At 35.6% G+C, this 13,038-nt stretch overlaps 1 protein-coding gene across 2 annotated transcripts in view; it reads left to right on the forward strand.

Moving 5' to 3' along the window:
• Positions 1-13,038, forward strand: part of TBC1D4 (TBC1 domain family member 4) — a 171,554-nt gene that overhangs the window by 102,002 nt on the left and 56,514 nt on the right. For both annotated transcript variants that reach the window (XM_063102105.1, XM_063102106.1), the window contains exons 3-5: positions 1,440-1,529; positions 5,177-5,281; positions 11,479-11,611. In XM_063102105.1, coding sequence (XP_062958175.1) covers positions 1,440-1,529; positions 5,177-5,281; positions 11,479-11,611 — 328 coding nt within the window. The remainder of the gene's footprint in view (positions 1-1,439; positions 1,530-5,176; positions 5,282-11,478; positions 11,612-13,038) is intronic.

The raw sequence follows: 13,038 nt of genomic DNA on the forward strand, positions 1-13,038 counted from the left end.
AGAGGTCGCGGGGGCAGAAGCAGCTGGGCGCCCGCCTCCTCCCAGTCCCTCACTCTGCTGGCCCCCAGGGGCCACCTCTACAAAGCGAATAGTCCGACTTTTATTTGTTTCCCCCTCAAAAGCAGTTAAGGCAGGTGGAGAAAGAGCACAGGGAGGTGGAAGAGGGGGCGAGGGGCAGTCGTGGAGCGTGGATTTTAAGAAAGAAGGGAATAGGGAAGGAAGAGGAGGGAGAAGAAATTAATGGAGCATCAGAGAAACCTGGTGGGAAGAAGGTAAATAGAAGGTTACTCTCAGTATCTGGCACCAGCATTTGCCTTGGGTGGATTCTAAAATCAATTTTTAAAAAAAAATAACTGCGTGAAGCCAACCTTATAGAGGACTTAAAGATGTGAATCTGGGAGAGAGTGATTTGGCATGGAGAAAAAGGGGGTTTTATAGAGAGAAAAAAAGGAAAGTGGAGACTCATATGTTCAGATGAGAACGTACCAACTTATTCTGTCATACAAAAGGGAAGGTTAGAAAAACACCTCAGCCTGATAACTTAATGGATCAATTGTTAAAATAACTTGATGCAAGTTACAGTATTGGTGTAAAAGGTAATTTTTAATTCTAAAAATAACTTTTGAATGTTACACAAGGTATAGAAAATGTTCAGTTTCACTTAAAAGAACTTAATTCATAACAATGTCCTGTAGAGGATCTTTAATTCATTATCAGCTTGTAAGATTTGAGTTTTCTTGAAAAGACATGAGTGGACTGTTCTTTTATCCTGTTTTAAAGAATCCCTGAGGAGGAAATTCCACAGTGTACTTTAGTAAACAGTCCCAGGGTGTAATATTTGCTTTATCAGAAGTTCATGGTTTTTTTATTTCTCGTTTCATTAACTCTAGGCATGTAATTAAAGTGTCTCTAATCTTTTTTTTTTTTTTTTTTTTTGGTGATATGTTAACTGAGTTTTCCCTTACTTTGGGGCTATCAGATTTGTTTTTTTCTTAGCTAGTCATGGTCCTTGCTCTTAATTTTTCTGAATAGTTGTTCATTTTCAAAAATTTTAACTTATCAGCCCAATTACAAATGTGTCATTTTATTAAACATTTGGAAGAAAGCATTATTACAACTTATTAATAATTGGTATTTTTAGAAATCATGAAGTGAGGAAAGGTTGCATATGTTTTGAAAAAAAAATTGTTTCTAATTTGAAAAAAAATTGCTTTTATAACTTATAATTTAAGACCAACTTAACTTTCATGATTTTTTGACAACAGGAAGAAATGTTTTGAGCTGATATTTGGAGTTAAAATGTGGGTTGGATTGGATGTTGGAGCATATGTGAAATAGGTATATAGCATTTGAATCCATATTATTAGTTGAATATTTAATTGTAAAGTAAGATGTTAGGTCCTTGTGAGAAATTAATTGGAATGCCTTTTATTTTTCAGGTTGGGCGATTTGAGATTAACCTTATCAGTCCAGACACTAAATCAGTTGTGCTAGAAAAGAATTTCAAAGATATCTCCTCTTGTTCTCAGGTGTGTATCAAAGTATATCATAGTATTTGAAGAAACCAATTAAATCTGGTTTAAAAGTTAAGCACAAAATAACTCCTTCAAATGTTATATGTTTTCTTTAAAATTTTTATATTTTTAAAGATAATTTGTCTTAAACTGAGTGCTGATGTATTTGTGCCTATGCCAGTAACAAAATCATGTCCAGAACCCTCAGTATTTTAGTTACCTCTTTCTTTTTCATAATGTCACTTCATCAATTCCTTCCCATGATGGAATTTCTGTGGTGGTGAGTTCTTTTGAAAACACTTACACAGTTAGCGTTCCTCAGAACCTTGGGCAGTGGGACTTACAGGTGTCATTGAGTCATGTCTGGTCTTTATCCCACAGTAGGTAGTAAAAGGGGAACTAGTGTTTTCAACTTATGTTAATATAAGTGCTAAATTTTGAAAAGAATGTTTTGTTATTTTTCTTCTTTGATTTATTTTTAATTCACAAACTATGTATTTAAGTGTTTTTTAAGTGATACAGCTAAATGTATACAAGATTATGATATTAGGCATAAAGTAGCGTCCTAAGGACCATAGCAATAATTTATAATATCTATCCCAAAGTTAGAGTTACCTAAATATATTGTAATCATAGAAGGAATTTTTGAAGATTTCAGAATAGAGGGAGTATCTAAATCTAAATGTGGGAAGGTTAAAAATGCAAGACCCCTCTGAGGAGATCCCTGGAATTGAGAATTAACTCCTTTTCTAGCCCAGTAGCTAATTGTACCTTTGGTAGTTGGGTCTTGCCAAGGTCCCTACCTGTATTTTAATGCTGAAAAATCATGACAGCCTCTTATTTTTTCTTTTCTTTTCTTTCTTTCTTTCTTTTGATTTTGGACTTAGCATTGCTATTGGTATGATATTCAGACAGTCTTCCCTTTGAAGATGACAGGAGAGTTTTTGTACATTTTGTTAATCGTTTGCCTCAGCCTCTGCCAATACAGTTCCACTTCTAATGTTTTTTTCCATTTTTTTTTATTGTAGTAAAACATATGTAACATAACGGTTACCATTTTAAGCATTTTTAAACATAAAGTTGCGTGGAATTAATTATATTCACAATGCTATGTAACTACTATCTCTATTTCCAAAACTTTTGCAGCATCTGAAACATAAACTTCGTATCCAATAAGCAGTAATTTATTATTCCTTCCCCTGGTTTCTAGTAAGCTCTAATCTACTACTGTTTCTGGAAAGTTGTTTTTCTTTTTATTTTTTCTTAATCGATTCATATTTATTGTATATATTTATGGAGTACAATGTGATATTTGGGTGCAATATACTGTGCAATGATCATATCAGGGTATTTAGCATATTCATCACATCAGACATTTGTCACCTCTTTGTATAGGCCACATTCAACAACCTCTCAACTAGCTACTTGATCACTTCTAATAACTGGTTTTAATATTTTTCTATTATATGGAGATGTAAAATTATGTTGCATAGGTAAGAAATTTCTACTCTAATAACTTAGAGAGTGGCAGCATCTGAATATAGGAAGAATTTATTGCAAATTTCTAAATTCCTGCCTAACGGACATAAAAATCTGGTAAAAAGATTATTTACTTTAACTGAAGAAGTATTTATGAAACATTCTTGTAATTACCTGTTTACTGGGGATCCCTGCAAGATCATAAGCTCTATGGGGGCAAGTGTCTTATTATGTAGGACATCAGAATCAGATGTAGTAAGATAAAGCTTAACCCTTAGGTGTTCAATAAATGTTGAATGAATGAGCATTTTCTCCCTGTTGAAGCTTGTGCCAAGCAGTGGAGAGAAAGTGGTATATAAATCAGTATAGTCCCTGCCCCACCAGAGCACCAAGAGGCATCTTCAAAAGCTGTGCCTCTCATACCCCAGTCAGGAGACTAGCATTGCTCATTGAACATCCAAAAGAAAAAATAGAAAGAAAAAAGAAGAACCAGTCAAACCAAATACATAATAATGGGAAGTCCAATTATATAATAACAGGAAGTTCAAATATTTCTTTTGCTTCTCCTTTTTATTTTTGTTAAAGGCAAGCTTTGTATTCTTATGTTCTGGTTCAGGAAAAGAATTACACAAAAGCATGAGGGAAATTTGTGGAAGGCTTCATCAGAATTATTGTCAGGTCAACCATCTGTTCGTCTCTGAGTGGCCCTGTTCTTATTACTACTTTCCACAGAATTGAACTGATAGACTGTGGCTGTATTCAGGAACAGATCTGCTTTTAATACTGAACACCTACAAATGTTTCTTTCTTCAAAATCTGTAGGACTGTTTTCCTGGCAAGCGTGGGAAATAAGGGAGTAGTTTTCTTTACTGGAGACATTGCTACTGCCTGAAGACTCACTGAGCTAATGAGGTCCTATGAATTTTCTCCATTTAGTACTAAGCTAGTAAAAGGTATTATTTAATCACTAATGAGTTGTACTAAGTTGAGCTTATTTTCACCTCATGAATTGCAACCTTACTCTTTCTTACTGATGTTTTCTTTTTACCAGAGTTAATTTTCTTTTTCTATGTCTATTGGATAGATTGAGTTTATTATAATGAGAATAATGGTTACCATTTATCAAGCATTCCAGGAACTATAATAGATATTTCGTAGTCCTAAATCTCAAACATCTCTGACAATAGGTGCTGTTACTACTATTTTACAATGAGAGATGGAACTTCAGAGATAATTATTAGCAACCCAGCATGATATCTCATACTTTGCAGATTAGTTGACCCAAGATTTAAGCACAAATCTGCCTGACTCCAAAGCCTGTTTTCTTTTCACTTGGATTTAGATGATTTCAGGACAACTTTAAATTTTTTGACTACCTGGCTTTTCAAAGTAGTGTGCTTGCTATTAAAATAACAAGGTATTTTCTCTTTTTTGGTATGTATGTATTCAGATTGAATGAAAGTCACAGATGACTCTGAATTTTTTATTAAATATGAGGGTACTTCAAAAAGTTAGTGGAGAAACAGAATGAAACGATAATATGAATCATTCCATGAAGTTTTTGAACACCCCTCATATAGCTGAGGTTATTTAGCTTGGGTCCAGGACGTACAGTGATTTTTGAAAGTGGATAGTTGGCACCTGAAATAATTTCTTTAATATATCAGTCTTTTAACAGTTTGGCTGCTTGAGTGTCTATAAATAGACAGATATCTATTATTTTTATGCATATTTTAGGAAATTGCATGCCATTTAATTCAAGTATTGTCAGTTGTAGTTTTTCTCAGTTTCTTAACCTCATTAGACAAGAACAAGGTTTATGATGAATCATCAGTCCGTCATTCTAAGAAGACAGTAGATTGAAAACTCCATTACTTGCAAACATGGAGTAGCAGTTTGATTACAAGATACACTGGGTCGTGCCATCAATATTTTTCCTCCTGTGGCCCTGAGTCATAAAGTGTTTATCAGAAACAAAACAATCTGAATTAGTCTCACCCTTTATTTTATGTATCAACAGGCCATCGTGTAAGTGTGCTGTGACGTTATGCCACCTATCATATTGCTGTAAAGGAGAAATTCATGGAACTGTGAAACTATAGAACCGATGTTGATTTCCATATTGTTGATTAAAAGGACGTATTCCTATGAATCCTGTACTGTGCTTCTTTCCCCCCATCTAGGGTATAAAGCACGTTGATCACTTTGGCTTTATCTGTCGGGAGTCTGCAGAGTCTGGGCTGAGCCAGTATGTTTGCTATGTGTTCCAGTGTGCCAGCGAATCTCTGGTAAGTGGTGTCAGTGCTGTCCCCATGCTCCTGCTGACACATCTGCCTAATGGAAGACTGATCTTTTATGAACCCAAACCTCGCAAAATGCTATCAGCAAGAAAGTAGAGGGCATCTAGAAATATGTTTACACCCCTTAAAGCAGCACAACAGTAGAAAAAATAAAAACAAATTGTCTTGTAATTTTTAAGCCTACCTACTTTCTTGGGTTTAACAACCCTAGTCATGTTACCATGAGTATTTTTATAAGGTAGGAAAGACTACTACAATGTAATAGGAGAAAAGCTGTTACTTTTTCTGTTCCTCATATAAGAAGATAAGGAAGGCCATTGACTTCTTATTTTCTTAATTGCTGTAACATCTCAGAGTAGATAATGCTTATATCGACAGAGTAGAGAACTGTTTATTTTTTATTGTTTTCTTTGTTTCTTTAGCACCTGTCCTCATTTTTAAAATATTCTTTGTGGTCTTATTTTAATTTTTATTTCCTTTTCTTGGAACTTAAAAGTCAATTATTCTCTCTGGCACCCCTCTCCCCTGCCCCTCTGTTTTGGGGGTAATTGATGTTCCACAAGAAGTAGGTAAGGCAGACTTGAAGATATATCTGAGTGATTAAGAAGTAGTTGATTTTTTTTCCCTCAAAGTTTTTACTTATTTTTCCACCTGTTCTATCTACCCTAACAATTTTAACACAGACCTTCAGATATATACATTACCAGTCTTTGAAGAGTTTACAGAAAAATGTTTTCTTAGACATATAATCCTCCTACCAGCATTTCTCCCAGGGAAACACATACAACTTAGACATGTACAAATAAGCCAGAAAGCATTGTCCTCGTTTCCTTGGTGCATATTGCAATCATCCCTGCTTGACTTCTGCCTTCTACATTCCCAGTGTGGACACCGAGGTCAGGAATAATGAAAAAGTGGAGGTGAATTGGTACAAAGGCACTTTTTCACTAGTGTCCTCTGGGTCTCCACTTTTTTCTCTAGGAGATATAAAACTCCCATCACTAACAGTGTTTTATTCTAGAGAGCTCCATTTGAGGTTTGTTCTTCCTCTAAATAATTAACCACATCTATGAAATAGCCTCATATTGATATCCAGGTAACCACTGCTAAATAGGTTCACTTTAGGATTTGAGATAGAAATTTGAGAGTTGTCATTATTTAAATGACAGCAGAAGGCATGGGGGTAGATGAACACCCAAGGGGGAGAAAGAGAAAGAAAGATAAAGAAAACCGATGACACGACACTGGAAAATGCCAGCCTGTGAAGAGTTTTGTAGAGAGGGATAGTCTAGGATACTCTGCCACCCGTGCCTCACTCCTCACCCATCCCTACCCACTCACACCTCTCCGTCTCTCTCTGTCCCTCCTCCTATCTAAGGCTGATCCTTCTACCGTGTTCTAGATCCCTTACTCTCCTACCTTTCCCAAACCTATCATATATCTCATATTGTTTTATTTTGGCATCGTCATTTACCCAACTTCCCTATTTAGAAACCCTCATGCATTCTCTTTCACCTTCTATATCCAGTTGTTCACCAAATCCTATTGACTTGAAGATAGAAATGTCTCTTTTATCCATCTCTCCTTTTCTTCTTTGCTACCTGATTCTGGGCACTCATGTTCTTTACTTGGATTCTCGTATTAGTGTCCTAACTAGGCTTCTTGCCATGGGTTTAATCTGTCATCTGTTCATTTTCTGCATTATGCTATGGTTTTATTTCTCACCCAGTTTCCTCACTGGAGCCGTTTATGCCTCATTGTTAAGGGATGAAATCGCGACTGTTTAACATTCAGCTGGGCCTTCTTCATTCTCCAGCCTCATCTTTTGTTATTTCTCACATAGACCACAATGTTATGCTCTTTTATGACTGTGTCTTAGCACATGTTCCATGTCACAAGCTGTTTTCTAGGCCAGACCACAAAGGCTGGTTGGATGATTGGTGTGATGTTGCTTTTATTTTGGTTTGTTACTGAAACCAGCAAATGATTAGTGAATGGGACACACATGAGATCAAGGATTTGAGTGAATGGCTGCAGCTCTATGAAGGCCCCTTGTGGCTCACAGAAGTGCAGGAGAAGCTCAGAGGTCACTGTTCACTGTTTGGAGCGAGGAATCTGCCATGTAGAGGAAGCCAGAACCAGGGCTTGCTACCTTTTTCACTGTCAGGCTTGGGGAGGGGGCTATGTCAGCCTCAAGGGTCCACGCTGCTACTAAACAAGGAGATTGTGCAGCGCTTTAGTTACCTGTTTTTACCCTCTCTTACTGCTTCATTGGAAGTAAAGCAGGACTGGCCTTGTTCAGCTATCATCTGAATACCCTTCCCCTTCTTTTCTATTACATATTTTTCAGAACCCAGCTGAAATATCACATCCTACTGATTTTTTTTTCCCTCCAGGAATTGACTCCTTTAGTTGCTATATTGTCCGTGCTCTTACTATACTTTGTGCAGAGGTCTCTAACAGTCTCTGCCAATCCCTATACTCATTTATTTGTTTACATAGCCATCTGCTCCACTAGATTGTTAATTTCACAAAATTAGGACCGTTACTTATTCATGTTGTATCTTGGGATTTCTAGAATAGCAGGTGCTTGGTATTTTTGCATTTCAAGTAACTGAATGAATGCATTACTCTTAACTTCAGGCAGTCATTTTCTAGGTGCTGATTAATCTTGGATCACTAGATAACTTACAGTAAATCGAGAACTTTCTTATTTCTAATCTCTTTAACAGGTTTTGTTTTGGTTTTAGTTTTTAGCATTTTCATTTTTCCCTTATGCATGTTGAGTGAGTTTTGGGAATGGGATCACAGTCGAAAGTCTGGGGATATGTTGCATTTTTCCACCCAGCATGCTCTGTGACAAGGGCGACAGACTGTACTGGCTGTGAATGCTTTCCTATTGCTTGAAGCTGTATCAGAATTTGAGTTTTGGCATCATTATCTTTTACTTTTTTTTTTTTTTTTTTTTACAAAAATCTCTTTAATTTTATCAGTAAGCATCTTAGCTGAATAGTGAGGCATCAGAACTGTGAGCTTAAAGAAAAATTAAAATGAAGATTTTCTGCATAATAGGGGATGGCTCAAGCAGCTGACATATAGAACAAAACAAAATACTCAGTTAAATATTGTCAATCTAAGCAGTGTTATGATTGATATGGCTTGGCAGTTGTGTAAGACAAAGTATTGCAAAACCATGAATGCTGACTTATCTTCTTTGAGAACCCACAATTAACATATTCTTTTGTTATGAATTTGTAAAGAGTATAGTGTTCTGATGGGCCCTGGAGTGTTAGGCTGGAAGTTTAGGTGCTCACTTCTCTCCTTCCTTCCTTCCTTCCTTTTTAAAAATAGCTGTAGGCAGGTAGCTTAATCTTGTTTAACGAACCCTTGAGATTTGTAGAAAATATAGTTTCTTCAGAAGGGTTTTCTCTAAAATTGGTTTAAAGAGTGTGAAAAAAAGCTCAAGTCACTGCTATTTATACACACACACACACACACACACACACACACACTCACACACACTAAAGCAAATTCCAATGACACAGACAAAAGTATTCAGGGAGAGTATAACCAAAAAAAAAAAAAAAAAGACCCAGGCTGTCCAAGACCCAGAATTGTATGGGATTAATAGTTAATGAAATAAAATGGTATTTCATTAGAAATGAAATATTAGCATATTGATAGAGCAATGGGGTTCAAAGACAAGGAAGTTATTTTTCTCTTATGTCTGGTGTTGATTATACTTGTAAACATAAATTTCTGACAAGAATCAAGCAAAGGGGGAGGATGGCAGGTAAAGAAACAAGTTTAGGTTTGGGAATCAGCATTTAATAATGAGGAAAAGTTGCAGATGTTTCAGAGAAGAGCAATACTCTATGAAAAGTTCCTCATTTGAAGAAAAACAGAAGTAATTGGCACACGTTAGCCTAGGAACGAGAAGTATAGGACTTGGCTTTAAGCATATAAGCAGTCATGTGAGAATTCACATATAGCGTAATGTGATAAGTGAGCTTAAAATCTAAAAATGTGGAAAACACTTCGATATGTGGGTGATCCATTAGCCATGGAAGTACACCACTGCCTTCTTGTTAACAACTGTTAAAACAGAATTGTTGCTGTTCTCTACTGGATAGTTTGAAAATTTAAATTTTTCCAGAGAACGAGGCTACATAATATTTTGAAGTCCTTAAATGTTCTCTGATTCTTAGACTTATTCTAAAATGCTATAAATACCCAAGTTTGGTATGTAAATATTTATGAGCATTATTGTTATTACGGATTTCCCCTTAATTTCATAAATTGGTCTTTTTCCCATGTCATGCTTTTCACTGGGAATTTAATTTTGCCTGATGGTAATGGCAAGAATCCTCACTTTCTTTTTGTTTGCGTATGACTGATTTATCTTTGCCCATTCCTTTGCTTTTAACCTTTTGACTTGACCAATGATTTTGCTGTTGTTGTAACTAGAGTAAAATAATTAAGTTATTCATAGTACGCTAATTTGAACTTTTAGATGCACTGATCCCAGGATAGAATTTATAGGCCAGCTGAAAAACGTGGTGGACTTTAGAAAATAAGACACTTAAAATTTTAGAAGGCATATAGTTTTTAGTAATATTTGTGGCTGGGAGAAGTTGGTAGCCAAATTTCATACACCATTGGAACACCCACTTGTTTCATCTCAAAATAGAGAAGAAAATACCAAAGTTCGATATCTACTGGAAGTCTTTTACAAGGCGGTATTGTTAAGTAACAAGTAACCTGTATAAAAGCTATTTATATTACTAACCAGATTAATAATTCCTTCAGTGTCTTAAATAAAAGAGAAACAAGAACATCTGCATAAATAATTAAAGCTGCTTTTGAACATATAACAAGGCAAAATCAGTCAAAACAAAGGCATTAAAATGTATTGCTTTTATTTCCAATAAATAGAAATCATTATTTTGTAATTGCAGGATAAAATATTTTATGCATAATTCATTTTTAATCATGGCGTGATGTAAAATTATTCATGTCGTTTTAATTGATAACATAATGAAAACAACTGAATAATGGCTGACTGCTTAATGTTTGATCTCTTCTGCCAGTAATATTAGAAGAATAAAGCTTCTTTTTATTCCAGGTTCCTCAAACAATCGAATGCAGAAATAGATTAAATCCTTTAAATAATAATATATTCTTAAAGCAGGCTGTAGGGAAAGGGGAAAAAGAGAGAAAAGAAATGGTTTACCAAGCATGGTAAATGGTTTTGCATATCAAAGCTAGTTTGGATGAGGTCCTTAATACCTAGTAGCTCTGCCACGCAGGTTTTAGAATTTGATCTAAGTTCTGCAGAGTGTGGGAAAACTTACACTACGTTGGTGATTGTGTTACAGAAAAGAAGATACAACCTGAAGTTGGTTTAACCACACGTGAGGGTGAGTTGTTAGTTGGTTTCAAAAACTCATTGAGGAAACTAGAGGCTAGATTCAAACTTCTTGACGGGATCAGTGGAAGAACAAGAAAGAAATTAGCTGACAGTTTGCAAGCTGCTTTCCTAGTGGTTAGACCCAGCTTATTAGACACTATGATGCCAGGACTTCTCAGTGTCACAAATCAGAAGCGGAGCAATGATAAATCTGAAGCTACAGAGATAAGACGAGCAACATTCATAGACTTTCCCTACCATTATTTAAGTTGAACTCATTTTCCCCCAGAATTTCACTTAAATACATGTTTTGTTTCTTTTTACACTAAAAGTGATCCAGAAGAATACAGTAAATAGGATAGGTATTAACACGGGTGAATGTTGAACCTATTTTGTTGCTCCCTATATATTGCAAATAAAACTTCCAAAGAAGTCTTTATCTGATAAACTATTTAGTTAAACAGAGACCTGACCAACTAATTAAACTGCCTGTGATAGCATAGAACTCACTGGTATTTGAAAATAGCATTCAAGTACCAGATCAGTATTATATTGCACACATTGAAATGGTCTTAATTCATCCAGCTTTCAATTATAAATGTATGAAAGGTCTATCTTCAAGATTTAATATTTTCTGTCTGCCAGATATGCAGTCATCAAAATTCCATGTTTATTAATTCATCAGCATCAATAAAGGCTCACATTGCTGTTGAGTTTTTAATGTGTTACCATGAAAGCAAACTTTTACAGACTCGAATTTTGTTTCTTCTTGTAGGTGGATGAGGTAATGCTGACTCTGAAACAGGCTTTCAGTACGGCTGCTGCCTTGCAGAGTGCCAAGACCCAGATTAAACTGTGTGAAGCCTGCCCTATGCACTCTTTGCATAAGCTCTGTGAAAGGATTGAAGGTACAGTATAACTTGGCCTTGGCAAGAGAGGAGTTTGCTTTGGCATTTGGAAAATGAGAAAGTCCCTGCTGTCACTGAATAGTTCTTTGTTTCTATGTGAAACAAAAACCCAAAGAATCATTTCTTGTGTCCAGTCAAATTTGAGTGTGCTGTCAGTCTCTTCTAGGTGCTTGACTTTTTTCTCTTTCTTTCTCTCTCAATCTCTTTCATTTTGTTTTTTCATCTGAAGGCAAACTCAAGGGAGGGATTTGTATTTCCCACAGTTCTTAAGACTCTGTTGTGTACACAGTGGGAACTGACAAAATATTTGTTGAATGAATGAATAGAGGCAAAACCATTACAGAATGTCAACTGTTTATTTAATTCTTTTAATTCTTCCTTTTTCCCCTCTCGTTTGGTGATGTGTTCCTTTTCTCTAAAAGTTTAGAACTGTAATGAAACTTGCTTGCCTTTTAAGGGACATTTGTGAAAGACAGAGATAATAGAGGGGACATCATAAAGCAGTTTTGTTTTTTTTTTAATGTGTTCTGAGGAGCAGGGGAATGACATGAAGGAAAGGTGACCCTGTGACTCAACTTCTCTTTCTTATCGTTATCACTTACTAACAAAAAGCTTGAAAACTATGATACAAAAGAAGAAACACAATTTAATAAACACTTGAACACTTGTTAAGTGTCTACTATGGTCCAGGCAACATGCTAGGAACTGGTTATACAGAAATGATTGGGACATGAGCTGTGCCTCTGGAAAGCTTCCATAGTCTAGAGTGGAAGATAGTCATGTGAGCAAATAAATGCAATTCAGTGTGTGATAGGTGTTATGACAGATGGGAAGATGCAGACTCTAGAAAAAAACAGAGAATGGTCTAGTCATGGTGAGTGTAAATTGGAGAATCATAGGCATGAGGCATAAACAGGGATGGAAGGCAGTATTTATTGAATCTCCACACAACTATGTGATCAAGGACTATTTTAATGTAATATTCAGAATTTAAAATATATAATCATAATTTTACAGAATGCACATTATTTTCAAACATGTAAAACATTGACAAAAGTGGAACATTCTTTGGTATATGGTAAAGGGAGCATTTTCAATCTGTAGGAGGAAAGTCTATATTGCTCAATTAGCTGTCCGAAGGGGGAAAGATTCCTTCCACTCATCTACTCAAATATATTCTAGATGGACCAAAGTCCTTAGTGTAAACTAACAAAATATTAAAATCATTAAAAGAAAACAAAAAATATTCTCATTCCTTGACAAAAGAGGGCTTTATCAAAACACAAAGATGTTAGAAGACGTTGACAACTGTTAGAAGACGTTGACAGATTTGACTTCATGAAAATTTAAAGTGTTTATGTAACAATAATTGCTTTTTTGGAAGTTAAATGATAAACAACAAACAAGGAGATAGCAGACTGGTATCC

This window comes from Cynocephalus volans, chromosome 7 (assembly GCF_027409185.1).
Source record: "Cynocephalus volans isolate mCynVol1 chromosome 7, mCynVol1.pri, whole genome shotgun sequence".
NCBI lineage: Eukaryota > Metazoa > Chordata > Mammalia > Dermoptera > Cynocephalidae > Cynocephalus > Cynocephalus volans.